Source organism: Sinohyriopsis cumingii, chromosome 19 (genome assembly GCF_028554795.1).
Source record: "Sinohyriopsis cumingii isolate HCF-2022 chromosome 19, ASM2855479v2, whole genome shotgun sequence".
Taxonomy (NCBI): Eukaryota; Metazoa; Mollusca; class Bivalvia; order Unionida; family Unionidae; genus Sinohyriopsis; species Sinohyriopsis cumingii.
The window spans coordinates 35576546-35602417 of record NC_142979.1 but is presented as its reverse complement, the minus strand read 5'-3'; the positions used below and the strand labels follow the sequence as shown (position 1 = coordinate 35602417).

The 25872-nt window shown below is 35.7% G+C and overlaps 1 protein-coding gene across 5 annotated transcripts; it reads right to left on the bottom strand.

Annotated features, from left to right (window-relative positions):
* Positions 1 to 5371: 5371 nt before the first annotated feature.
* LOC149775440 (heat shock 70 kDa protein 12A-like) lies at positions 5372 to 19231 on the bottom strand. 5 transcript variants are annotated; one of them, XM_089943117.1, is made up of 6 exons: positions 19127 to 19196; positions 16928 to 17029; positions 12867 to 13213; positions 9746 to 9979; positions 7957 to 8101; positions 5372 to 7405 (listed from the first exon to the last, which is right to left on the bottom strand). In XM_089943117.1, the coding sequence occupies exons 3-6, from the start codon at positions 13173 to 13175 to the stop codon at positions 6336 to 6338; spliced, it is 1758 nt and encodes a 585-aa protein (XP_089799243.1). In that variant the 5' UTR covers positions 13176 to 13213; positions 16928 to 17029; positions 19127 to 19196; the 3' UTR covers positions 5372 to 6335. The 5 variants fall into 5 exon arrangements, with proteins under 5 accessions (XP_089799243.1, XP_089799244.1, XP_089799242.1 ...); XM_089943118.1 differs by lacking the exon at positions 19127 to 19196 and adding an exon at positions 18950 to 19120; XM_089943116.1 differs by lacking the exon at positions 16928 to 17029 and having other exon boundaries at positions 19127 to 19231.
* Positions 19232 to 25872: the final 6641 nt, after the last annotated feature.

Genomic DNA, 25872 nt, shown 5'->3' with positions numbered 1-25872 from the left:
TGTTCAAATCGATACACTCCACTCTGGAAGAAAATATTCTCTTTTGATATAGCGACTTCAGTCGACGTCCTTCTTTGAAATCTGGCCATAACAAGTTATTAAATATTTCTAAAATTTGTAATTTTGCAAAAGCAATTGTTTGCTTTAATGCTTGATCGTATATCAAGACACCAAAAGGTTTTATCTTCCAAACGCAATTCGCCTTGCCCGGAGACATGCCATACAGTTGTCGTACCAATCTGGTCGCAAGTCTGGCACGCATATTAATGAGCAACCGTGGTACCTAAATTAAGTAGGACATGTACTAAAGGCAACAAATTTCAAGACTGGCCACATCCAAAGGCTAATATATGTATTTTCTGCATTCAGTGTTGATTTACTTATTCGTTGTTGAATAACGTATCTTATCCCTTTAAGACCATTTGTAGTGATTTAGTTAGAATTTCCACATCAAAAGTAAACATTTTAATTTTATTCAAATCGGAAGCTTTAGCTTCCACATTAAAGGTTTCATTCTGATTTCACTTTATCGACAAATTATATAGCCCTTGATTTTTATGAGATTATTTTGCTGAAGCTTTCATCGAAATTGGAACCTATTTTGTACGTATCTACGTTTTCACAATAATGTTAATACATCGGGAACAGCTCTTTGATTGCTATAGAATGACTCATTATATTCAATTTCAACGCATGTTATGGTTTGTTTGCTTTAGGTTAAGTAGTTTTGACCAGTCTCCAGAGATATTTCTTATCACATTCGTCATCATTGTTAATCTCAGCAACAGAAAAAGCAAAACAAAACGTCGTTCATATGCTGTTTAAACGCGGATGATCGTATTGACCTCGATACCACGTGGCCATCAGTCAGTGATTTGTTGCCTTCTGACATTCTGTGATTAATGTTTGCTTTTCTTCCTTAAAACATGTTCCCAATTTTGGTGTCTTTTTAAAATAAAAAATGACAATTGAATTTTAAGTGCCTTATGGTACATTATCCCTGGAACTATGAAACATTTCTTAAGACCATTAGAGAACTCCTCTAACTAAGGCTATATTATGTGTATAACTATGATGTTAACATTTTATGACGATTCCATTTTTAACCAACGACAATAACACATACTTCTGTTACAAGCAGACATTGTTGGAATCTAAACAAAGGTTACATAACCCATTTTCCTGAGAGCGAGAAACATTATTATGATGATTAAAATATCTCATTAACGTTAAACTGGTAATTAATCGGTATTACTTGAGATTAATACTATGATCTTTGGTTGGTAATACGTCAGATTGGTATAATAATATGACAATACAATAAATCGGTAATACGTGAGATTAGTAAAACACTATGATCTTGGGTTGGTAATACGTCAGATTGGTATAAGACTGACATTAAGTCGGTAATACGCGAGATTACTATAACACTGAGAATAAAATGGTGATAAGCATTACTGGTATAACACGATGATCTTAGGTTGGTAATATGTCGGATCGGTATGACACTATGGTAATGCATTGGGAATGGGTCCCATTGGTATAAAACATGAACTTAGGTTGGTAATATGTCAGACTGGTATAACACTATAGTAATACATTGGTAATATGTCCGATTAATATAGTTGTTGTTGTTTTTGTGGGGTTTAACGCCATTTTCAGCACACGATAGGATATGTATGGCGGCCAGTACTAATGGTGGAGGAAGAACCCAGGAAAACCCCGGGAAAAATCACCGACCCACGAGAAGCTACTGGCAAGCTTTCTCACATACCCACATTAGCCGAATCCTAGACACGAACCCACGGAGACAGAGGTGAGATAGCAGTGATCCGTAACGGAGAGCGCTTTAGACCACTCGGTCACTCAGGGCCCCACGATTAGTATAGCACTATGATCTTATGTTGGTAATACGTCATATTCTTATAACGCTCTGGTAATACATTGGTAATAGGTCCGTTTAGCATAACACTATGATCTTAGGTTGGTAATACGTCAGACTGATATGACACTATGGTAATACATTGGTAATAGGTCCGTTTAGTATAACACTATGATCTTAGGTTGGTAATAAGTCAGATTGGTACCGCACCGTGATCTTAAGTTAGTAACGCACAAATTAGTGAAACACCATAATTTAAGTTAATAAGATCGGACTAGTCTAACACACTGAATTTAACAGGTATTGATTTAATGACATCATCTACATGGATGATATCTAAGGTTTTTTTGTGGAAATTATAAAATAATTCTCAATTAATATGTGTGTGCATGTGTGTGTGATTTGGATTTTAACCAAGCTTTAACAAGTTTCCAATTGTATCGCTACGATGTCGGCAGTGTGGCTGCTTATTATTATTGTCTTGCACAGGGGCATCATGCCGCGGACATATCACAATATCCTGGCCCCAGTCCGACCAGTCCAATAACAAACATGCTAATGCTGAGCACCAGGCGAGGCAGCTGTAAGTACCATTTTTATAATTCTTTGGTGTGACTCGACCTGGGTTCGAACCCGCGACATTTCGCATCCATGGCGGGCGCTCTAAACACTTAGGCATCCGAAGTGGTCTCGAACACAATAGGAACCTTAAAATTTCACGATTTCATCCACTAAAAGGTATATTTTCTTTTAATTGTATATTTGATGATGAATATGAGAAATAACAAGAAAGGAATACGTGTCAAATGCGCATTACTCAAACAGCCGATTGATTACCGCAAACTTAAACATAACACTGATTGAAGATACTGTACATACATGAAGAAGAAGAAAAATATTATATTTCTAACTCAACAATTGTAATCCAATAAATATTAGAAACTAATAACAGGGTATGCATGACGTCAAAATCTGCGTATAAAGACAATGCACGAATTGTAGGTAGACGTTTATGATGCCTCGAAGTCGAAACTCAGCAATACGAATTTGAATATGGGTTAAGTCCAACAACAACTTCAACACTTAATTTCGTTTTACTGCATCACTTTATAGTAGGTGCTAATTTAATTCGTTGCCACTTTCATCGCAGATAATTCTGATCCTTGGTCATGTTGCGCTGTCACTAACGTATAGATGGTATCTGTATAATAACGTTGCCCAGCTGCCGAGCAGTCCCGTGGACGACTAATGAACTGTTTGCTTGTAAATTTGTACAAAAGGTTCAGTGTGTGTGACTTGGATAATTTTAAAGCGTAGCTTTAAAAAAATTCTGTCATATCGCTATGATGTCTGCAGTGTGGCCGTTTATAGTGATGTCTATTACTGGGGCATCATGCCACAGACAAGTAGCATGATGTCCCACCCAGTCACATTATCCTGACACCAGGCCGTCCAGTCCTAACACTAACCTCTTAATGCTGAGCGCCAAGCGAGGCAGCTGTTAGTACCATTTTTGTAAGTCTTTGATAGGACTCGCCTGGGGATCGAACCCACGGCCTCCCGCATCCTAGACGGACGCTCTAACCACTAGGCCACTGGAGCGGTTACAAAAGGATCAGATCGCAGGCTGTTTTGTTCATTACGAAAATGAAAAGTAGGTTCCCGCACTTACTATGATATTGTTGAACATGTGAATTTGGTCTTCGTATATTTCAGCCTTTTACAGATAAGAATGGAGGTCCTGAATATCATCAGTAGCAATGTACTTAGGTGAATCGGCAACAGAGGCAGTTCTGCTCTGCAGGGTATTGAGATTTATATAGCTGTTTGTGTTGTGTCTAGAAATTTGCATTTTCTGGTTTGGAGCGCATGACTTCGTCAAAAATTTGCATATTCTGGTTTGGAGCGCATGACTTCGTCAGTGAGCTTTTGAACAAGATTCTTCCTCAGGCTGTAAAAGTACAAACAACAAGCAATTTAACAAATTAGACCATGAACCTTATGAAATTGGCAAGTTAGATTTTCTGCAGTCAATGCTTACAATTAATTCAGACACCGGGCAAATATTTCAGTGCATCTTAAATTGCTATCTCATACTTCGCTAGCAGAAGGGGACGTATTATTTTTCTGTTGTTGATTTACATCACATACGACTGTCATTAATACATTTTATGTGGGTATGTGAGAAAGCCTGCCAGTAGCTTCTCGTGGGTCGGTGGTTCTTTCCGGGGTTTGTCCCGGGTTCTTCCTCCACCATTAATATTGGCCGTCATGTATAGCCTATTGTGTGCTGAAAAATGGCGTTCAACCCTACAACAACAGCTGATACATTTTAGGACTATAGCAGAACAATTATAAAACTAATAGTCATGACATTTTACGCCTGCAATCAGGGTCATAAATAGACGACTTTATATTTTCACTCCGTCACATCAAATTTCCAATCTTTAGCACAATTTGTTTTTTGTTATAATTATGGTTAATATCACTGTTAAAATTATTGGGGGAAAAAAACACTACCTAAGTTAGACGAATGAAATGAAATTTGGTAGACATATTTATCCATTGATACTTACATGATCTGATTAGCTTTTGAGGCCATTGCAGCAATTGTTCTTTTTTCATCTATTTGGACTAGGACGTTTTAAATTAAAATCGTCTTAGAACCAACATGTCTATGAAAAATGTGCATTGGAGTTGGTTTATATTTTATAATACGAGATCTTTTCTACTTTTTCCTTGTAAAGCTTTTCATTATTTGAAAGGAAAATATGCTCTAAGTTCAGAACACTATATATGTGTACGTTTTTAATAGCTTGTTATTAGTAAGTCCATATTCGTCCTTCATTTCGAGCCTGATTTCGTACAGTTTATTGAATCCAAAAGTGCCTTGCATACTCTAGCTTTGCACGGGTGCGACTAGCATGCTCAATTGCAAGAAGGAAAAAGCTATCAGGACTGACATATATGCTGATGATTTCTTCTGAAAGAGATTTTTAATTTTACAGGATTTTGGCCTGGCACTTCCGACATAGTATGAACCTTTGGACTGGTGATAGTATGTCCCTTCCATTTGAGCAAGATCCTGTTTTTGTAAGCCTTTCATATGATAAATGAATGTATTCATCAACATTTTCATCTTTTTCAAGAGAGAGGTTTGCACAGCATATTGCATGAATTACTCTGCCGGTCCACATTCCTAACTGAAGGGCTGACACCACCCACATTGATCTCTGAGAAGAGGGAATTTGCGAACATGGAAGTCCGGCGTTGCACATGATATGAAATTATGTTTCGGAGATGGGGTATGTTGGCTTTGAATTGTTGCCTTTCCAATGGATTTCTGCTGATTTTGCTTGCATTTAAAGATTTCTCTAACTTTGGAAAATTGAAAATCTTTGATAACTGAAAACTGAAATGTTATCCCTGAGCATACTTAAAAATAAATGACGATCTTTGTTCAGTAGCATTCAAAACATAAGACAAAAGGTCGGAGAGCTCTTTTGATCATATACAATGTGGCAGTTTAAGATCACATTCGGATTCCAGGTAGATAAGAAAAGAATGACATCGCCTTCTATTTTTCTCTTGGTATTGATATTGTTTGTGAATTTATAAACTTTTCAACATACTCTAGAGTCACCGTTCAAAATATGTTACTGTGATACTGTCATCTTCGAACAAATGAAAATCACCATGAAAAAGAGATCATGAACACACTCATCACAAACTTCCACAAACTCAGGGTTATCCATATTTTTGTAGCAGAGGAATATACCGACCTGTTTATGGAAAACAGTCTTATCTATTTCGTTTTTCTATGATAAAGGAATAATACGAGTCATTTTGTTTGCGTTGTCCAAATAGTTCTGTTTGCAAAAAAATCTCTCATAAGATAAGATAATTCAGAAAAAGTAGTAACACAATTCTTAGATATAAATAGTTCCAAACATGATATGGCCGCTGTGGCGATCAAGGTGATATCGTCAATGTAGTGATATAAATTTGCAATTGCTCATACATTTCAATATTTTATCATGAAATATATAATAAAAGTACACATTTATCTAAAGATTTTTGGACAAGAATTAATGGGCAATGCGTCATATCTGCCTAGAATAATCAGACTCAAGACATCTAAATCTTTAAGATTGGTAGAGATGAACTCGGTAAATCTGGTCAGTTTGGAACCATGCCACTTTATTTAAGAGGTTTTTAATTCTGGATAATATAATACAATGTTATGTTTCATGAAAAAATCACTCGAGAAACAACAGTGGCAAGCTAGTTCAAGTATATCCATCGCCGTTAGTCACGCCACCTGAGAGTTTAGCCAGTAACTCTCCCCTTAATGTTGAAAATAAACGAATAAGCAATTAAGATTTGATTATTAATTTCCTGTTATCTTCAAGATCATTAATCAAACGATAGGCACACATAAGCAGCATTTACATTAAGATGAATAGTTGTCATAGACTATTGTTGTTTTGAACTCCCTCCCCGTGGTTTTGTCTATTGCCCTTACGCCCAATTCTGTTCCCCCATACATCATTGTCACTGCAACATCTCTGTCACATCCGCCAGTAGTGTCAGGCATATCAATGACAAGAGTCCCTAGTTTCTTGCATTTCTCGTCCGTGACATACTTTGGGTTTTGTAATTCAGATTGAAATATCTCAATATTAGCAACAGTTTGATCTTTGTCCACTGGATGGTATATTATTGTCGGCTGTTCCTCGTTCAAAGATACAACATGATCTCTCTTGACATGAACGTCAAAGATCTCCTTGCACCAAAATGTATCGTCAGGTTCCCTTATTCTTTTATGCTCGTCGTGCATTTTCGAATCAAACATTGACCGTGTTTTGATCCCATAGGTGAAGGGAGCAATTCTGCTCTTGAATATATTAGGATTGTGGCCATAGAGCACTGCCCCTTTTAAAACAGCGTAGAACGGATTTATTGGTATAAATATGTGCTTTCCTGGAAGCGCTTCAATTATCTTCTCACGTACGATGGGTGCTTCGGCAAATCCTCCTACCAACACAATATTCGCAATGTCTTGCATTGATGTCTCACAAAATATTGATTGAAGATGTTTCACAATCAAATCTAATGTCTCCCCAAAGAGCTGTTTTGGAATAACTTCCGGTTTGAATTCCAAACCACTTCTCGTCTTATTAAAGTATTGTGTATACCTAGTAGGGTTTAATTTAATATGGTCTCTAACTTCATCCCACACGTCGTCGGGTAGTGGCAGCTTGATCCATTCTTCCCCACGTTGTGCATCTTCCTTTATATTTACCTTATGTTGTTCAAACTCTTCTTCCATTCTTAAGAGCTGAGCCTTTTTGCATCTGGCAAAAACCGAATTACCCTCTTCAGTTAGGAAGACATCTCGAATCAAGTGAGAAAAAGAGTCATTTATTCTCTGACCACCCCATGGTCCACCATTTGCCCTGTGGATCTGCTTCAAACAACCGTCCTTTATTACTTCTACAGTTGTTATATCAACCGTGCCACCTTCAACAGAAAAAAATAATTTAGGTTTTCATATCGACTGTTATATAGCATGCAATTGTACCCTCCATGCAGCTACTGCAAAACGTAATGTACTTTTATCTATATTCAAACTGCAGCTCTGGCACAATTCTGACACAAATAATTAGCTGCCTTATTGTACAATTCGATATTAATCAATTCATACTTGCTCTCCATGATCAACCTGCGCATTGAACGATGTCTCAAGAAATTCCTGTGGTTATACAACATTTGTACTCCTGTTTAGCTCACTGAATGAACATTAACTAACTAAGAATTTCAGTTCCACTTAAGTGTGTTTAATTTGACAATCAAAGTATATCCTATAACGCCCTACATAAATTAACATATACAATTACGATTTAGGCATTTTGCTTTTGCGCGCGAGACATGTTTCCGCCACAGAAAACTGGTAAGAGAGTAACAATTACACAAATTAAATTATTTAGATATCTACCGGTCCACAGCAGACAACTAAACGTGTCCTTTGACAAGCATTACTACCAACATTTTTTTTTTATACTTATACCAACCTCCCAGATCTATGACCATGAATCTATCTCCAACATTCCCCAGACCGTCCATGCTAGATTTTTCTTGAGCAGACAGATACATGCAGTGCACTGCGGCTGCTTCAGGCTCTAAGGCCAATATGAGCTGATTGTCTGGGATTCCCGCCTGAAAATATGAACTTATTATAATAAAGTATTTGCATTGTTAAATTATACGTATATGTGTATGACATTGAAAATAAACGGTGTCATAATGATGTTAATGCACACTCGTAGTTTATCACATTTTGACGTCAGGTACAATAAAAGCTTAATAGCAAATGTGTCAAAATGATTGTTTCAACAGTCAAATTGGCAAAGGATCAAACACAATCTGTTTATCCCGGCATTAGTATTTTATTACACGGACTTTGTGAAACAACTTGAATGATATCAATCGTAATTAATCAGTCAATGATAAGAATATGATCCAGTTTCATAAACCTAATATGAAATAAGCACGAACATAAGAACTATACACAAATCACATGCCTTTTTCTGTGTGTGGTGCTTACTGTTCTATATTTTACATTTTTATAGAATTTATTGTTCTTTTGCATTCGAAGTTTATAATCTTAAAAATGATGATTTGTATCATCTAATGAGATTTTTCATGTGATATAGAGAACGTTTGTTATCTAGAATAATTTTTTATGTCAAATCTAAACACCCAATATCCGCTTCCTGCAAAGTTGTGACCTGAAAGCGACGTGATTCATATTACAATAAATATTAAAAGCTGCATTCCTACCCAAAACCAATGTTAAACCAATATGAGCCTCTAACACAACTATACCAAAGGATTGTCATAGCAACAATGTCCAACCAAAATCGTCCGGTTCCGATTCTTTTTCCAGAACGAAAAATATGTAGACTAAAAGTAGTAGTTCGTGGAGATTTCTGGGACGACATACGCCATGTATTCCAGGAACTGGTTTAGGTTCTCGACTGGGGCTACTATCCATTAGAACGTAGAACAGGTACAAATGACTCTGAAAGCACTAGAAGACATTTATGAGTGAGTTGTCTATAGTTGAATGTGCCATGTTGACCTTTTCTTTCATTTTCGAGGGGGGTGGGGGTGGGGTGGGGGGGGCAAAATGGTGGTAGATTTAAAGTTGTTTTGTATGTTTTGTCTACCCACCTGGTTTCGTCATTTGTTTTCATGATTTAAGTATATATTTCTGCAAAACTGTTTCGACTTTCTCCACTAGGGCTAAATACCATTTCCTTATTATGTTATGTAGTCTTTTGTTTTTGTTACTGTTTTGAGGTAATGGAGATTTATATAATGACCCAGTTTGTAGATATATCATTGCTTCTCATCAGAATTTATCTGTACTCTGTGTATTGCCTCTCATCAGAATTATCGCACTCACTCTATTGCCTCTCAGCAGAAATATCGGCACTCTGTGTATTGCCTCTCATCAGAATTATCAGCACTCATTACATTGCCTCTCAGCATAATTATTTGCACTCTGTATTTCCTCTCATCAGAGTTATCGGCACTCTATGTATTGCCTCTCAACAGAATTATCGGACTCTATGTATTGCCTCTCAGCTGAATTATCGGACCTCTTATGTATTGCCTCTCAACAGAATCATCAACACTCTGTGTATTGACGCTCGTCAGATTGTGACTACTGAACAAACTCTCTGAACAATGTATTATATGGTAATAAAACAGCTTACTTTTTATTGGCTGTGTCTTAATCACTGTTTATGCAATTTTTGTATGTCTATTTTCTGATATAAAACGTTATCCAATTACCATAGTTGCAGACTTCCGCATAGCGTTCTTAGCATCGTCATTCCAGATTGCAGGAATGGTCAGTACCCATCTAATCCTTGCTTCTGGAATGGTCAGGTGTCTTCTCTCTATAAATCTTTCAAGGCAATCTTTCTTTAGACCCTCAATTAATTTTGACATCACAAATGTAATCGGCATATGCCTTGAAAAGTAATCCTCCGCGCAACCTATTTTCCCATCATTCACTGTGAAAGTCTGCAAAAGATTACATTATGCAATATTAACTTCCAATATACCGACTGTCGAATGAAAAGTAGCTACCTTTATTTATAGCACATGTACTTCGCACAAGGATAGAAGAAATTTAGCAGGAATTAATGAAATACAACTTTTGTAATAATGTGATATACGAAAGTTACTGATTTTAAGGTCAAAGGGCAGCACCGGATGAGTAAAAGGTGAAATTATTCGACAAAGATATTTCTGATTTCATTTCACCAAACCTGACCCAGCTTTAGTTTTGGTGAACTTAAACAAATTTTTCGATCTCCTGATGAGAAATGTCACTCAAGAAGTTAATAACAGTGTTAAGGGAAAAGATAATAGTTGACCTGTCTACAAAGGACACACAAGAAGGTTACTGAACTTTGTCCCATATTGATAAATGTTATCGCAATAGAATTCTTTAAAAAATCACATCAATCCAAAAGACGGGACTCGTAAATGTTGCCATGTAGTAGCTGGTCTCTTTTATATGGAGGGGTTTGCCGGGGCAGTTTTTTCAGTGAAATTAAATGGGAGACTTGAGATATCTTGCTTACATGCTAAGGTATAAAGAATTTGGAAAAACTAATGCAACATATATTTGATTTCTGTATGTAAAATGAAACCAACTGCTCCAGCACAGAAAAAGTATATGTCCAATGATTTCAAAATTGTTGAAACAATTTATGAAAATTGCTACATTGACATGAAAATCTGAAGATGTAATATTCAAATGCATGTAAACATGTATGCCAAACAGCATTTATCTCAGGCGGTATTTGCTAAAAGGCACCACCAACATTTTAGTCAAAAAAGTCTCCGTGAAAAATGTTCTAAAGTGTTGTTGTTGTTTTTTTTTTTAAATTGAATAATTTCTCAATGTTTAAAAACCTAAATAAGATTATCTACAAATATAAATACAAATTATTCTGAAATATCTTGAAAACTTAAATAATAATTAAAATGACCAGAGATTCAATTGATTCATTTAAATATTAATACAAATATGCAAATTTGTGTGTGCGCCTCGAGTGATTCATGTTTAAATTTAATAAAAGTTATAGTTTGTGTCGAAATAAGTAAGGTCCAAAACGTTCCATAGTCTAAAAAAAAAACAACAACAAATGAACCATTCCGTCATGGACAAAAGAACCCAATCTGACCGCTCAGTAGATAGGTTAACAATCCAAACACACACATACAAATAGAGGACCCAATCTAATCTTAGGATCCGCCTATGATAAACAAAGGTCGTATTTGACTCACATCTTTAAATATCTCGCTCGCAAGGCAAGTGTAAGCAAACATTTTGTCAAAAAAAGTCAAAGTTAAAGAACAAATCAGACATTTCATTTAGATAAACAAAAGAAAACAACAAATCAAACTTACTAAAATCGGCTGACGATCTATCCGGTTCATGTATATATAAATGCAAATAAGCCCATACAATTGTATTAGCCCACCTCTAGTGCTTTTTGCTTTAATATGCTGGCCTACCTCTAGTTCATTTTGCTTTAATATGCTAACAGTTTTGCTTTCACAAAACAAGGTCAAAATTCCAAAGGATCAAAATTGCATAAAATAAACTTTAAAATTAATAATATGTTCTAACATCAACTTAGTTCATCTTAAGATAAATACCAGAATACTTGTTATGTTATATTTGTCTTTTTCAGTATTACTATAACTAGACAAAACTCAAAAGTGTACATTCAAATTGGACTCATTAATCGTTAAAACTTAATTTGTCTCTGAAATATAATGCAGTTCTATAAGTCTACAGCTTGGTCTTGTTTGGGTCAACAGTTGTTAGATAGCTTGAAACAATAAGCGTAAGCAAGGGCTTCCTTTAAAAAGTAAAAGTGTATCTCAAATGTGCAACACTTGTGTGTGTGTTAGATATTTTAACGTAGTTTTAACAGTTCTAGCCATAACGCTTCGATTTCTGCAGTGTGGCAATTTATAGTGATGTCTAGCACTAAGGCGTCATGCCGCAGACATGTAGCATGATGTCCCACCGAGTCAAATTATCCTAACACCAGGCCGACTAATCCTAACACGAACCTCTTAATGCTGAGCGCCAAGCGAGGCAGCTGCAATGCCATTTTTAAAAGTCTTTTATATGACTCGGTCTGGGTTCACACCCGCAACCTCCAGCATCCAAGATGGACGCTCTAACCACTAAGGCCCAGTAACACGTAGAACAATAGCGTCACAATTACAACACCATAAGCGGATATTTGAGCCCACTCAGGATATTTCTTTCCCTTTGGAATAGTAGGAGAAACGCGATATATGGGTGGCCAACACTGATAACGAAAGTGTCCATTACAAAAGTATAAACGCAACAATTGGTAAGCATTTATCGCTGAGATGTATTATCGAGTTTATGACACGTAATTTACATAAGCAGGTTTGACGATAATGTCATGTTTGCCAGGGAACAGTGATACATTACAAACAAGTAGAAACTTAAAGAGACATACCTTTCTGTAAAATGAAAATTAGCACGCTGAGACATTATATATTTATTTATTTACCTTACTGAATGTGACAAGTCTTGGAAAAATGATGCATTGTTTGCAGATTTTACAAAACAAGAGCCAGCATAAAGAATATAAACCAACCGCAAGTCATATTACTACGGGAACTTGTCAAGGTACCGAAATAATGTATCGCGATCATATTAGGACAGTGTAATATCGTTTGTAGCAAAACATAAGATTTAACAAAGTTAATATACTGTACAGTACGGGGAGACTTAACTAGGAGCATTAATAAATAATAATAATAATAATAATAATAATAATAATAATAATAATAATAAAATTATGATAATAAAAATGTTTTTCCTAAGGAAAAATAGACTTCAACGAACCTCGTTGTAGAGGACCATCTTGAAGTTCTTGAAGAAATAATAGTTGCGCGCTTCATTAAGAGTTTCATCTTCATCATACATCTTTGAGAATTTCATCTCTGCAATGTCTCCGATAGCTATCACCTCACTGTTGTCGACCCTTATGAGGACGCAGGTGGTCGTTTTGTGGGTGGTATTAGTACTCCCCCATCTGTTATTCATCCAGATGTCCCTGGGGTTATTTTCAAAGTTATCTCTAAACTGACATGCGTAACCTGAATAAGTACTACCAATGTCAATGGCAATTACTAGGTCCGGCTCCATCGTCATTTCAGCTTGGTCTCAATTGGCAAGATGGCCGATCACGACTGATAATAAAAGAAGTTAACAGCTATTTGTATCTGTAAAAGCCCATGTTAAACAGATAATACACATGTGTAATAAGAATAATATCTTACGTTTAAAGGTACATAAATGGTGATGTCCTTCATGCACACGGTAAAACTCACAAATGTAACAATATTAAAGTAATCTGTATGATGTTACTAGATACACCGAACGCCAAAGTGAACAAACATCCAGTTCAAGCTGGTAATCTTCGTAAAACACACCTTAACTACAGATGTCTAGGAGAAACATTTCAAAACCGTGTTTATCCATGCCTTCTTTACTTGTTTCCTTGTTGTTTATCTCTAATTTGTAGCCCGTGCTACTTAATGAATAATATATTGTCGTATTAATGTTTTATACTTCTTCGTTAATGACTTTCTTGTTTTTCAAGTCTAGATTTTTATCTTTTGTTTAAGGTTCTTTTATTGTTTATTTTCATTACTTTTTATAATGTACTGAGACTATTATAGTGAATTATGTTGGGTGTCTTAATTTTTAGTTAAATACATTAATATCTTAAACTAAGCACTCTCCGTTACGGATCACTGCCTTCTCACCTCTGTCTGCATAGGTTCGAGTCTCGGATTCGGCTAATGTGGGTATGTGAGAAAGCTTGCCAGTAGCTTCTCGTGGGTAGGTGGTTCTTTCCGGTGTTTTCCCGGGTTCTTCCTCCACCATTAATACTGGCCGCCATGTATAGCCTATCGCGAGCTGAAAAATGGCGTTAAACCATACAACAACAATATCTTAAACTGCTATACTGCATTTGTCTACAACCTTTTTAATTATTGCATTTTTATGTTAAAAACAGGGAAAACGCAGAAACAAATAAACATTTAAATTAAATATTACAAAATTAAAAAAATTAAAAGTTTAAAAAATACCATAAATCCCATTTTTAAAAACATTTTAGAAATACACATTGTAGCAAACAAAAACAAATTAACATCAAGTTCAAACACATAGAAAACAGTTTAGAAACCACAACTAAATCAAGTTTTAAAAAAATATTAAAACATAATCCGATAAAGAAACAAATTTACAGTACAGTATTAAAACAATACATATTTCTGTAAAATGCATACTTTGCAGACAAAAAAAACATTTATCAGCAAAACATAACAACAAACGGACGTTCTAACCACCAGGACACCGGAGCGGTCTCCTAATTGGATAGAATATAAACAACATGTATTAGCACGAACTTGAAATTATATTAAGCTGTATATTACATTTATCTTAGAGTAACAACATAGTCTAAAGAGGGGTCGTCCATTAATTATGTCAACAAAATGGGGGGGAGGGGGTTTGAAGAAGCCTGACAATTGTTGACATGGGGAGGGGGAGTTCAAGATAAATTGACGTCAACAATGTTTTTTTTTGTTTTACAAAATATCAGCCACTATGCCCATTATAACAACTGAGGAACATTTGGCTTCCCTATGGGAAGATGATAGAAGCTAGAATATAAACTCTCGATTTTTTCATGAATTCAAAGTGTTATAGTCAATTTGAAATCTGTTAAACAAGTAAAAAAATTGTATTAAAATTTATTTGTAGACCTTTTAATTTCCATAATTATATTTTTAGCATATTTTTAGCATAAAAGCCAGCCGTATAAAATATTGTTAGTTTGTGGGGGGGGGGGTAAAATTTTATTAGGGGGGTCACTGAAAGTTTGACAGTTGTTGACAAGGGGGGGGGGAGGGGGGTAAACAATTGCCTAAAAATTGTTGACATAATTAATGGACGTCCCCAGAGTAGTTTTTCAATACTGGAGACGCAAAAAAGTGTATGTGTTTGTGATGTGGATTTGTAATGTAGCTTTAACAATTTTTCAGTCATATCGCTACGATGTCTACAACTGGCAGTTTATAGTGATGTTAGCACTGGAGCATCGTGCCTCAGACATGTAGCATGATATCCCACCCAGTCACATTATCCTGACACCAGGCCGTCCAGTCCTAACACTAACCTCTTCATGCTGAGCGCCAAGCGAGGCAGCTGTTAGTACCATTTTTGTAAGTCTTTGGCATGACTCTGCTGTGGATCGAACCCACGATATCCCGCATCCGGGGCAGACGCTTTTTTTCTTCTTTTGTTTCTTCTTCTTTTCTTAGTATCATTATTTTATTTCGTCAACAAGACATTCACAAATACAATCTCGTTCTTTTCTTTTTCACCTACACTGAAAGTTTGGTTTAAATGGAATTTTGATTGACAATTACATCAGTAAGGCAGACGCTCTAACCACTAGGCTACCTGAGCGGTCCAAAATAAGTGTAACAATGTCATGTAAGTTCATTACAGAAAAACAAAGACGTGTTGCTGAAATGCTCATCTTACGTATCATATTACCAAAAAGAATGAATTTTTGAACCCCATCCGGAAATTTGTTTTGCGTTTTAGTTAATCTTATAACTGATAATATGATAAAGGATTGCCAGTCGGGCTTAAAACATCCGACACGTTAAGTTGTACTGTGGTGTGACCAGTTTGGGCTGAATTTTATTTTTCTTCAAATTATTGAATTCAAGTGATTGTTTTCCCTGGAAATACAAAAGTGATCTGATATCATTCTTGGACAATGACATTTACTGGAATTTACACGGAATTCAAAACTGGGTTCAACAAGAGACTGTTGACACATTTGCATTTCGTAGGTTATTACAGACATCATCGCCTTCCATCTTGGATTTTCATCGGGATCTGAACTGAGAACCTTTCATTGATAGGACTTGTGTTTTGTCAATTCATGGATTATTTTTGGATTTGATTCGTAAAGCCGTAAGATCTTTTTCTCATTATTCACTTTGCATCCTATGGAAATAAATTATTTGTTAAATTTTACAAAGCTTGTTGTCTTCACTCTTTTCTGTTACTTGATTTGAGAGCATAGACTCGTAACAATACCAAAGTACTTTTGTTTACTATGGCATCAATCTTTTGCTGATTTTCTATAGATTTTCTCCAGGCACTTGGTATATATTAAGAATTATAACCGATTTTTCTACCATATAGAAAATGACAAGTTTGCAAGAGGAATTTTTTAGAAGAGCAAAGCGTTTTTCCCAACCAAGATAATTTGCTGTACAAAAATAAAGTACGCATGGCATTTTTAATCCACTGTCTTGATAATCATTGACACGAATGCGTTGTTTCACTTTCTATCACCTTTTCCACTCCAAATAAAATTACAGAGAAGATATAATGAAGTTCTTTAAAATGTTCCTCTAAAGTTTGGGTAAACGTTGTTGCCGTTGATAATTGTAATTTGGGTAAGGACCACTGACACACGGGAAGCAACTGGTAGCCTTCCCATCTTGGCTGAGCCTGATACTCGAACCCAGAGGTAATCATTGATAAACCAGAAACAACACTTAGGACTGGAAATTGAAACACGTTCATCTTAACTGGAAGATCATACTTCAAGAATATATGCAACAAATGAAAAGGTTGAGCGAACGTTCACCTTGCAAAACAAGTAGATAATATAGGCAGTAGGTGTGACAGCTGACAAAAAGCGAGCTTCTTGTTAGTCTCTTTTTTGACTTGGGTATGCTGTCTACCACATGCCACTTCTCTATGCTGCAAACAGCAGTCAGACATACTAGTATCAAAAAAAAATTGCATAAAGAATTGTACACGAGAGCGACACCGGTTTTGGCAGAACATTATTAAATTATACTGGCCTTTTAAAATATTGTCTGTTTTCTGATGCACGTATTATGTCAGTCTCTCATGGGCTTACATGTTTTCCTTACCTTTGAGTTCTTCTGGTGGTAACCATATTTCTAGCGTCATGTAGAAAGAAGGACAGATATACATATAAAATATAATACTTTTGAAAATCAAGTTACTATGCAAAGTCCTGAGCGTCAAGGTTTAAGAAGAGAAAGTTTCAAGTAAACTAATTCTTACCAACAAATAAAAACTTGTTTCAGTTAATAAAAACATATTATTCCCCTTGAGAGATAGCAATGGAATTTGTGCGCCGATGCGCGGCTGAAATCTTAACGAAATAAGGTCTTTTATGACAAAATATTAATCACATGGATGTCAAAAAATACAATTTGCTGCACTGTACGCAGATGATCAAGTCCCAGAATAAATAATTAGGACACGTGTTTTTGACTTTATTTATGTTTTCTCACTAAGACCAAAAGGTGCCTTGTCGAAAATTGTTATTGCTGATATTGCTGTTGTTCACGATAATACAGGTACATTGTATTTATGAAAATGCCGTTGGACTCAAATTAAAAGCTCTCACACTTTCTTTATACAGTACAGAGAACGGTCTTAAATGACCAGGTAAGGTCCCGCGTCACCTTGACATGTCAACTGCATTTACAATCACAGTTATTTATAATAAACTGAATATACATTTATTCAAGATGTCAACTGGTCTGTCTGAAAGAGATATTAATGATTTTTAGACCAGAAAATTTTAAAACATATCCATGAAGAATACCAATTTGGGTAAACTGAATAATTTGTAGGAATACAACATTAAAATTACAAAACCTATTAAATTTCAACCGTTTCAAATCTATTTTTTTTAAGAAAAAGGCATCAAAGAAAATATATTGTGAAACTTCTGACATAAAAAAAAACCTTTGCAAGCATTCATGCATTTTAAATTTTAGATAGAAAATCTATTACGTTGAAGCAGTGAAACACCAGAAATTAAGTGTTTTATGAAAATATGATGTTGAGAGTCAGTGAGTAAAAATCTTAATAAAATCAAGGCATTACTAAATTAGCTGCAAGTGATAATTACTAAGCTATAGACGTACATATATGTTTAAACAAGTAAGCCATGTACCTTCGACTGTTTATTGTGTGATAAATAATTTGCAATAATAAAAAATAGTAGATGACAAATTTACGTTTTCTGAGTAGATAAAAGGAAACATGAAACGTAAAGTGGGAACATGGTATTGTTAATATTGGCTTTGCCACTCATGACGATACAAATTGTATCCACGAGTGAAATATTACCTTGTATAAACTAAAAACGTCTTAGATTTCTTTTCACTATATATATATATATATATATATATATATATATATATATATATATATATATATATATATATATATGACTGCAAGTTAACTTGCATGGAGCCTGGTTCAGATCTGTTCATGCTGGTTTTATTTTTGGGGAGTTGGATGGGATAAAGGAAGAAGAAAAGGAAAAAGAAGATATTAATGTGCCTAAAATGGAAATACATATTGAGAATAACATAGTTAAGGGCAGATATAATTCCCAAATGGGAAAAAGTAGTTCCAAAACTGATATCCCTACTGTGGCGATATAACTTTCTCCCTCTGGTACAGTTCAATACCTCATTATCAACCATATAATACATAATGTTTGCCTTTCTTTCGTTTAAAATTTGTAATGGGGCATTAACCTGAGAGCATGACTCGTTCACAGCTGGGCGTAAGTAATAAATAATATGGCATTTTGGCACGAATGATTCTAGTGATACAATTAATTTACAAAATGTATGTGTTTGTGTGTCTTAAGCGCATATACCCGAGCGTATCATACGCAAATATATACTAATATTAATTTAGTATACATTCAAACCTGCTATTCAGAGTAGTCAATTAGCAGAGTTGGGGGTATGGTATAAGAATTCTCTATTAGATGACACAGGTTGAGCAGATTTGAGTGCGAGTATGTTTGTGTTAGATGATTCGTGTACCTGGGTCTCAACCTTTAGGATGCCGATTCTAATCCTAAGATCGGACTGGCCCGGGTCCGCTGTCTGTCTTTGACCTTGGGAAGGACACTTGATTTGGCACTATATAACCTTCATATGTTGCTGTGATGTATGTATAATATGGATGGTAGTTACAATAAGCATTTAAAACATTATTACCTGATGTTACCTTACATGGTTGTTAACCTTGCTCTATATCAAATGTCTAACCAGGAAGTGAATGTTTCATATTGACGACAAAAGTCACATGACACCGTAGGCAAAATAAATTTTACAGGTGTCGAATCGCAGCCGAACCGAGAGAAAACGAAGACAAAGAAAATTTCATTACACAGGAATATTGTGTTTTTGTTCGTTTAACAATTAACGCTTAAACGTCTTGTTTCCTACATTAACCTAAGTAAACACACTCTTACCACTGAAGCTTTAGGAATTACAGAATGTTTTATTTATTTATTTATTTTTTATATTTGTTTATTTATTTACTGGTACTGGCAAGGTGAATCGTAGTGAATTCATGCGGTCTATATTTACATCATTTGTATACTAATAACGTAATCAATATTAAATGTTCCGTGAAAAAGCCATAGGACAACCTATAGTATTTCAAAATGAAATCTTTAAATTAATCAATCATAAGTAGCGCAAAACTTGAATCTGTCTATGAGCTGGTGTCATCTAGTAATATTGTGATGAATGGTCGTAAACATGGACAAAACTATTTGCCATCAATATTATTCACGCAGACACAGACAGAGAAACAGACACACATGACGGCCATTGACCATAGAGTTTGCAAGTGTAACACGGAGTACAGAGTCTCGCCTGTGAACGTATTTATGATTCTATTTATTTGGCGAGAAAGGAACAAATCGCTTGCCTGGTACAAACATTAGACATTTAGTAATATTATCCCAAAGCTGAAGTTAATGCACGAACAACTGAAACTAGCTTTCAAGTGTATGTAAACGTGTTGGACCATGAAAGCGCCGACGAAATATATTCGTCCCAAAAGGCTGTGAAGTCAAAGCTCTCTCTCTCTCTCTCTCTCTCTCTCTCTCTCTTCATAATGGATCACAATACGTAGAAATATATGAAGTTAGAGAGGAAAAGAAATTTAGCTTCATGAAAACCCTGAACTTGAATTACTGGATTTTCCTAGTGCTGTGTGATACCAATTAAACAAAGTTGCAGTATCATAGGGAGACCCAAAGGCCAAACAGTTAGAAGTTCCTTCGCATATTTATAATAAAATCATTCTTGATACTTTATTATGGGGGGGGGGGGTAACCAGTATATAATAAAGTTATAAATCCGACCATTTTTTAAATATTAGCGTTTCAGAAGATTTCTCTTCCTCGTTGTTTCTTTTCAGTTTGTGTTGGTAGCTCATTTGATCTCTCCCTCTCCCTCTTGATCTCTCCCTCTCCCTCTTGATCTCTCTCTTTTAATCTCACTTGAAATTTCACTCTTTCCTCATCTTAATCTTAACCATCATCGCAAGCCACAGGTGAAAATCCGTGAAAGGAGAATGTAGCAAAATTTTGCCGTGCAATAATGTCCCCGGACTGATGATGGTATCATTTATTTAAACTATTCATTGGAAATACAAAGTGCTTATGGACGTTTCTCACTAAAACACTTCATTGAGGCTATTGTGAAAGACACTCAAAGAAATTCTGGATTATATCATTGTGATTAATCAAAACTATTGGTACATCACGACATTTAAGACTTTTGAAATTCTTTCGGAACATTCTATATTTTGGACTTGTGATAAGACATTAATGATTATTTGGAATTTAATTCACAATACTGCAAATTCCTTTTAAATTGTCACTTTGTAACTTATAGAGAAATAATTTGTTGTTGATTTTACTAACGTTGTAGTTTTGCTACTTTCTGTCAAATAAGTTTAATGCCATATAGTTGTAACAATACAATATATTAGACTGCAACTTAACGGTAAGCAATATGACTTACTTAAGCCCGTCCCCTAAGAGAAATACAGGATTACGGGCTATTGACAATGCAAAGTGGCCTACTGTATGTGTCCCTGCGGTATAATCAAGTATCACGTATACGTATATCACGGCATTGAGATAGTATTGGGCTATTGCATTGTAATTATCTTGTTGCATGAAGACTAATAAAGATGCAAAAGAGGGTTACATCTTCGCATACACTGGGCCTTGCGTACAATGCACGTGGCAAACATCACGATGCCAGTTAATGGGGGCTGCCATATTGGTCTTCGTTCAGTCAACCCTTTCCCTTGACTGATAGTCATATTACACGCATACCTGTAAGTCAATGGCTATCCCACTTTCCATTTTATTGAAAGTAGAGTTTTAGTCAGTACTCACAATAGCAAAGAAAATTACTAAACATTCCTAAAATACATACAACAAAATGACATATTTGCTTGTTTACATTTTAATTATTTTCATTTCAGCCTTCACCGAATGTACCTCTAAATATTAATATGCCAAATCTGACATATTCGGGTATCATTAGACTAAGTTCTTAATACCAATCTACAGATAATGATATTGTAGTAAATCAAGGGTATGCGCCATTTCTATTGACGTCCCTATTTTATACATATATTAGATATGTGTGATTACTTGTTTGATTATCGGAAGTCGGTGTTCGGGATATATTTGTCAGCCCGAGTAATTAGCCAATATATGTGGATAAACGTCTCAGTACAGCGTTGATGAAATTGCATGATGGCATGGTTTACTTTCCTAGTTAAATTCAGGTCATTCCGGATAAGTGGGCATGGAGCGGGATAATTGGGCATGGAGCCGGATACGTGGGCATGGATACGATAAGTGGGCATGGAACGGGATAAGTGGGCATGGAGCTGGATAAGTGGGCGTGGAGCCCAATAAGTGGGCATGGAGCGGGATAAGTGGGCATGGAGCTGGATAAGTGGGCGTGGAGCCCAATAAGTGGGCATGGAGCGGGATAAGTGGGCATGGAGCCGGATACGTGGGCATTGAGCGGGATAAGTGGGCATGGAGCTAGATAAGTGGGTATAGAGTCAGATAAGTGAAGATGGAGCCGGATAAGTGGGAATGTAACTTAGCTCCTATTTAAATCTAAATGTGTTGATTGGTAGTGCATTTCCATGTGAAATCATTGTGATAGGAATCGATATTTTATTTAGTGGAATAGTTGAAAAGGGATTGTTCCATTATCTGGAGACGCGTTTTATCGTTGTCATGATGGTAAATATGGTTTACAATCAAAATGTGAAATGAGGCTCAAAACCGTAGTGCGACTTACGAAGGGATAGAGTCGAAAAATAACTCCCTGTTTTTGGTGTTTGAGTTGTGATTTGTATTTCACGGTATTTAAATACTGACTTTACTCTGCCGAATCCTAAGAAGGAGAAGCCATGCAGTTGTCAGGTTGCCTGCAGTTGTGAATTTGTGATGCAAATGTGAATTTGGGATATTTTAGATTCATTGAATTATTAGACGAAAAGTATTAATAGTCCTGGCGCGTTCTTAGAAAGTCCAGCTGACAACGATTATTGTTGCGAAGTCCTTTTAAATTAATGGAAAACAAAGGACTTCGAGATGAATCCACGCAAGTGTTTGATTCGTTAGATAAAGGGACCCCTTTGAGGATAATAAAGTACTTGCCATTAACTACTTGTGATAATAAACCTGTTATGTATGCATACATGGGATGTATATTAAATTTAATTGCTAGTACTATTTTTGTTATGGTATATGTTTCCGCTAGTGCTTGAGAAGGCACTTCGCACAAAGCAACAGCGTGAGTCAAAATAGGGAAAACATAAATTTTAACAATATTACAAACTGATCAGGTATGATATACACGCAGTTGCATACTTTACAGGACAGTACCTCGTACGATTCCGGTGAATGTCAATATTGTCATTAATCGTGAATGTTAAATAAACATGCTCAATGACATTGAATATAACATGTATGCATGTACACAGCCATGCGCTTTTCTACACTGGATTGTACGGTGTGTCAAATAGGCCACATAAAGAGTTTACACTTATTTGTACAATTAGCTATGTACATGTCAGCGGTGATTTAGTAACATTTTACTGTGCTTGAAATTACTAGTTATTTATGTTCTTTTGTGTATGACATTTGAACACTGGATAAATTAGTTCCTATGGTTGTACAGTGTAGTCTTTTGCAAAGATAATTTAGAAACCGTCATACAAGGAGGCAGCTTAATGTGGCTGGTGGTCTTCATAAAAGGAAAATATTAGACTAAAGTTTTAGATTTCGTAACATTTTTTTGTCTTGAACCCATTATTATGATACCATGAAAGTGGTTAGAGAATGTAACTCAAGACTAAATAATTACCCAGTAAAAGAGTATAGAAAACTGAATTACCAATTGTAGTACAATAGATCATTCAGCATGTGCAGTAAGAAAAGAGAACAGAAAATATGAATAGTCCACACTCTTCATTTTGGTGAACATCATAATGTTTGTGACTAAAACATAATGCCATTATTATCGTTGTTATTATTATTATTATTATTATTATTATAAATTATTATTATTATTAAAATACATGGAGAACTGTATTGTTGTCTTCATCATAAACTACTGCATATGACCAAAACAGGCTTCGCTCCTTGCTTTCGGAACTACTATCAAGGTTGTTTAAAGCTGACTTGAATCCATCATATCAGCAAACAGCATGTGCAGAAAAACAGCTCATGTTCAATTTCTCCATGTTATATTGAAAACCCACTTCTCTTTGCCACTGAATGGATGATTCAAAAGTGTCTGTGATATTTCATTTTCACAACATACAGTCTCCATATTGTGCGCGCGCGCGCGTGCGTGTGTGTGTGTGTGTGTGTGTGTGTGTGTGTGATATGGATTTTTAATGTAGCTTTAACCATTTGCCAGTCATATCGCTACGATGTCTGCATTGTGGCAGTTTAAAGTGATGCCTAGCACTGGAGCATCTTGGCGCAGACGAGTAGCATGATATCCCACGCAGTCACATTATCCTGGCACCAAGCCAAACAGTCCTAATACTAACGTCTTAATGCTGAACGCCTTTCGAGGCAGGTGTTAGTACAATTTTTTATAAGTCTTTTGTACAACTCAGCCGGAGTTCGAACCCGCGGTTTCCCGCATCCGAGGCGGACGTTCTAACCACTAGGCCACCTGAGTGGTCTCCCCATATTGCAGTATATTGCATCAAAGTCTGTGGACATAAAGGTATGGAATTGTTTTTATTAAAATTTATTATTTCACGCACTCATTGCTAAACGGTGCATGATACTTAACAGAAAGAAATGGGACATAACTAGTACTATCATTTGTAGTCATTTCGTCACAATCCGAGTAACATCCCCTCCAACCTGTATTGAATTGTCTATTACCAAGAGTCCTTAAGAACATACGACACGTGCACACACTGATTTATTCCACATAAAAGGGGACTAGTGATTAAAATCTCATAAAATAACCCGGGGGAGGTCGGGTAAGAAAAGTCGCCCGTAAGAGTCACTCCCCTCCCCCTTAAGTAAGATATATAATAAATAAAAGGACAAAGAAGATAAAATCTAAATAAAATCAGATCTCCTCTGTTCATCTATAACACTGAAGATCTGATCCACGATGGTTACATCGCTGGGGTGCGAAAGGGTACCAGGTTCAAACCGAAAGGAATGCAATACTTACCAATATATGATTAAATATAGCGGCTTTTCTCAAACGTTTGGGCGACCGTTTATTTAAAGTTTGGGGTACGTAGAATGCTTAATTTGCTCCATAAAGACTAAATATTAAAGAACTGACCCAAATTTGTTCTCTGGGGTTGCGAGAAATTACGAGATTGTCGCCTGAAGCAATCCATTCCCAAAAATGGCCGAGCAAAAGCTCACGCCACGTGACATCAGAGTTCATGACCTTCCGAATAGTTTCTGTCTAACTTGCAAAATTAAGTGAAGAATTTGCTAACATAAGCGATTGTCTTCATGCAGCATCACAGAGGCTGATTTAACCGAAATGCATAAAATTACAGACATTGTTCCTTTAAAGTTAGTATATGAACTAAACCCTTCTTTCCGACAGAATCGACAAATACAAGTGAAGGCATATATGTTTGGAACGAGGGGTTTTCGTGCTGTAACCACTCGCTTTATGGCATCGTTACAACGGTCGATTGATGGGATTGTAAATGTAAGGTTTTATTATTCGCCCACGTACTTGTAGAGACGTTAGGTACTGGTTAAATAGTATATGCTTCGGTGCTTTTTGTTCTTATATTTTCAAAAATAATTGGTGAAGTCAGAAACTAACTTTGGCCTTACAGTTCGTCTTGCTAATTCCACAACATAACAATAATTTTCTGCCTACACAATTTAATTTTAAGTCTTAATCTTCATTAACATAATATTTAGACTTTGCTTTCTATGAATAATGTATATTTTTCTGAATGTATTTGCCCAATGGTTTACGAAAACAGACATACTATTAAACTGGTACTTCCCAGACACAGCGATATCTGTCAGTATGATATGTTTTAAAAGCTTTTTTATGCTCTGATCCCAATACAGACATTAATAGAACAAAAATTTGGATCTCCTTCACCGTGTTAACATTATTTAATGTTCTTATCTAGCCCGTTCGTGTGAAGTTTTGGAATACAAGAATATAAATCTGTTGAACAATTCCACGAACAGTTCTATAAATTGTATCTGTCTCTTGAAAAACGGTCTTTAAAAACATGAGAACCCTAAATGAATAAAGAGAATATAATATATGTATCGCTAATATACTGGATGTAAATTGATGCATATACCTATCTCTCTCTCTCTCTCTCTCTCTCTCTCTCTCTCTCTCTCTCTCTATATATATATATATATATATATATATAT

What these genes read in the sequence shown, in the direction of transcription:
- LOC149775440 (XM_089943116.1), bottom strand. Translation starts at nt 13,175, where the DNA reads ATGACGATGGAGCCGGACCTAGTAATTGCCATTGACATTGGTAGTACT. An exon ending in AGATGGTCCTCTACAACGAG is followed by an intron (nt 9,980 to 12,866) that starts GTTCGTTGAAGT and finishes AATCTTTTGCAG; the next exon opens with ACTTTCACAGTGAATGATGG. An exon ending in TGCGGAAGTCTGCAACTATG is followed by an intron (nt 8,102 to 9,745) that starts GTAATTGGATAA and finishes TCATATTTTCAG; the next exon opens with GCGGGAATCCCAGACAATCA.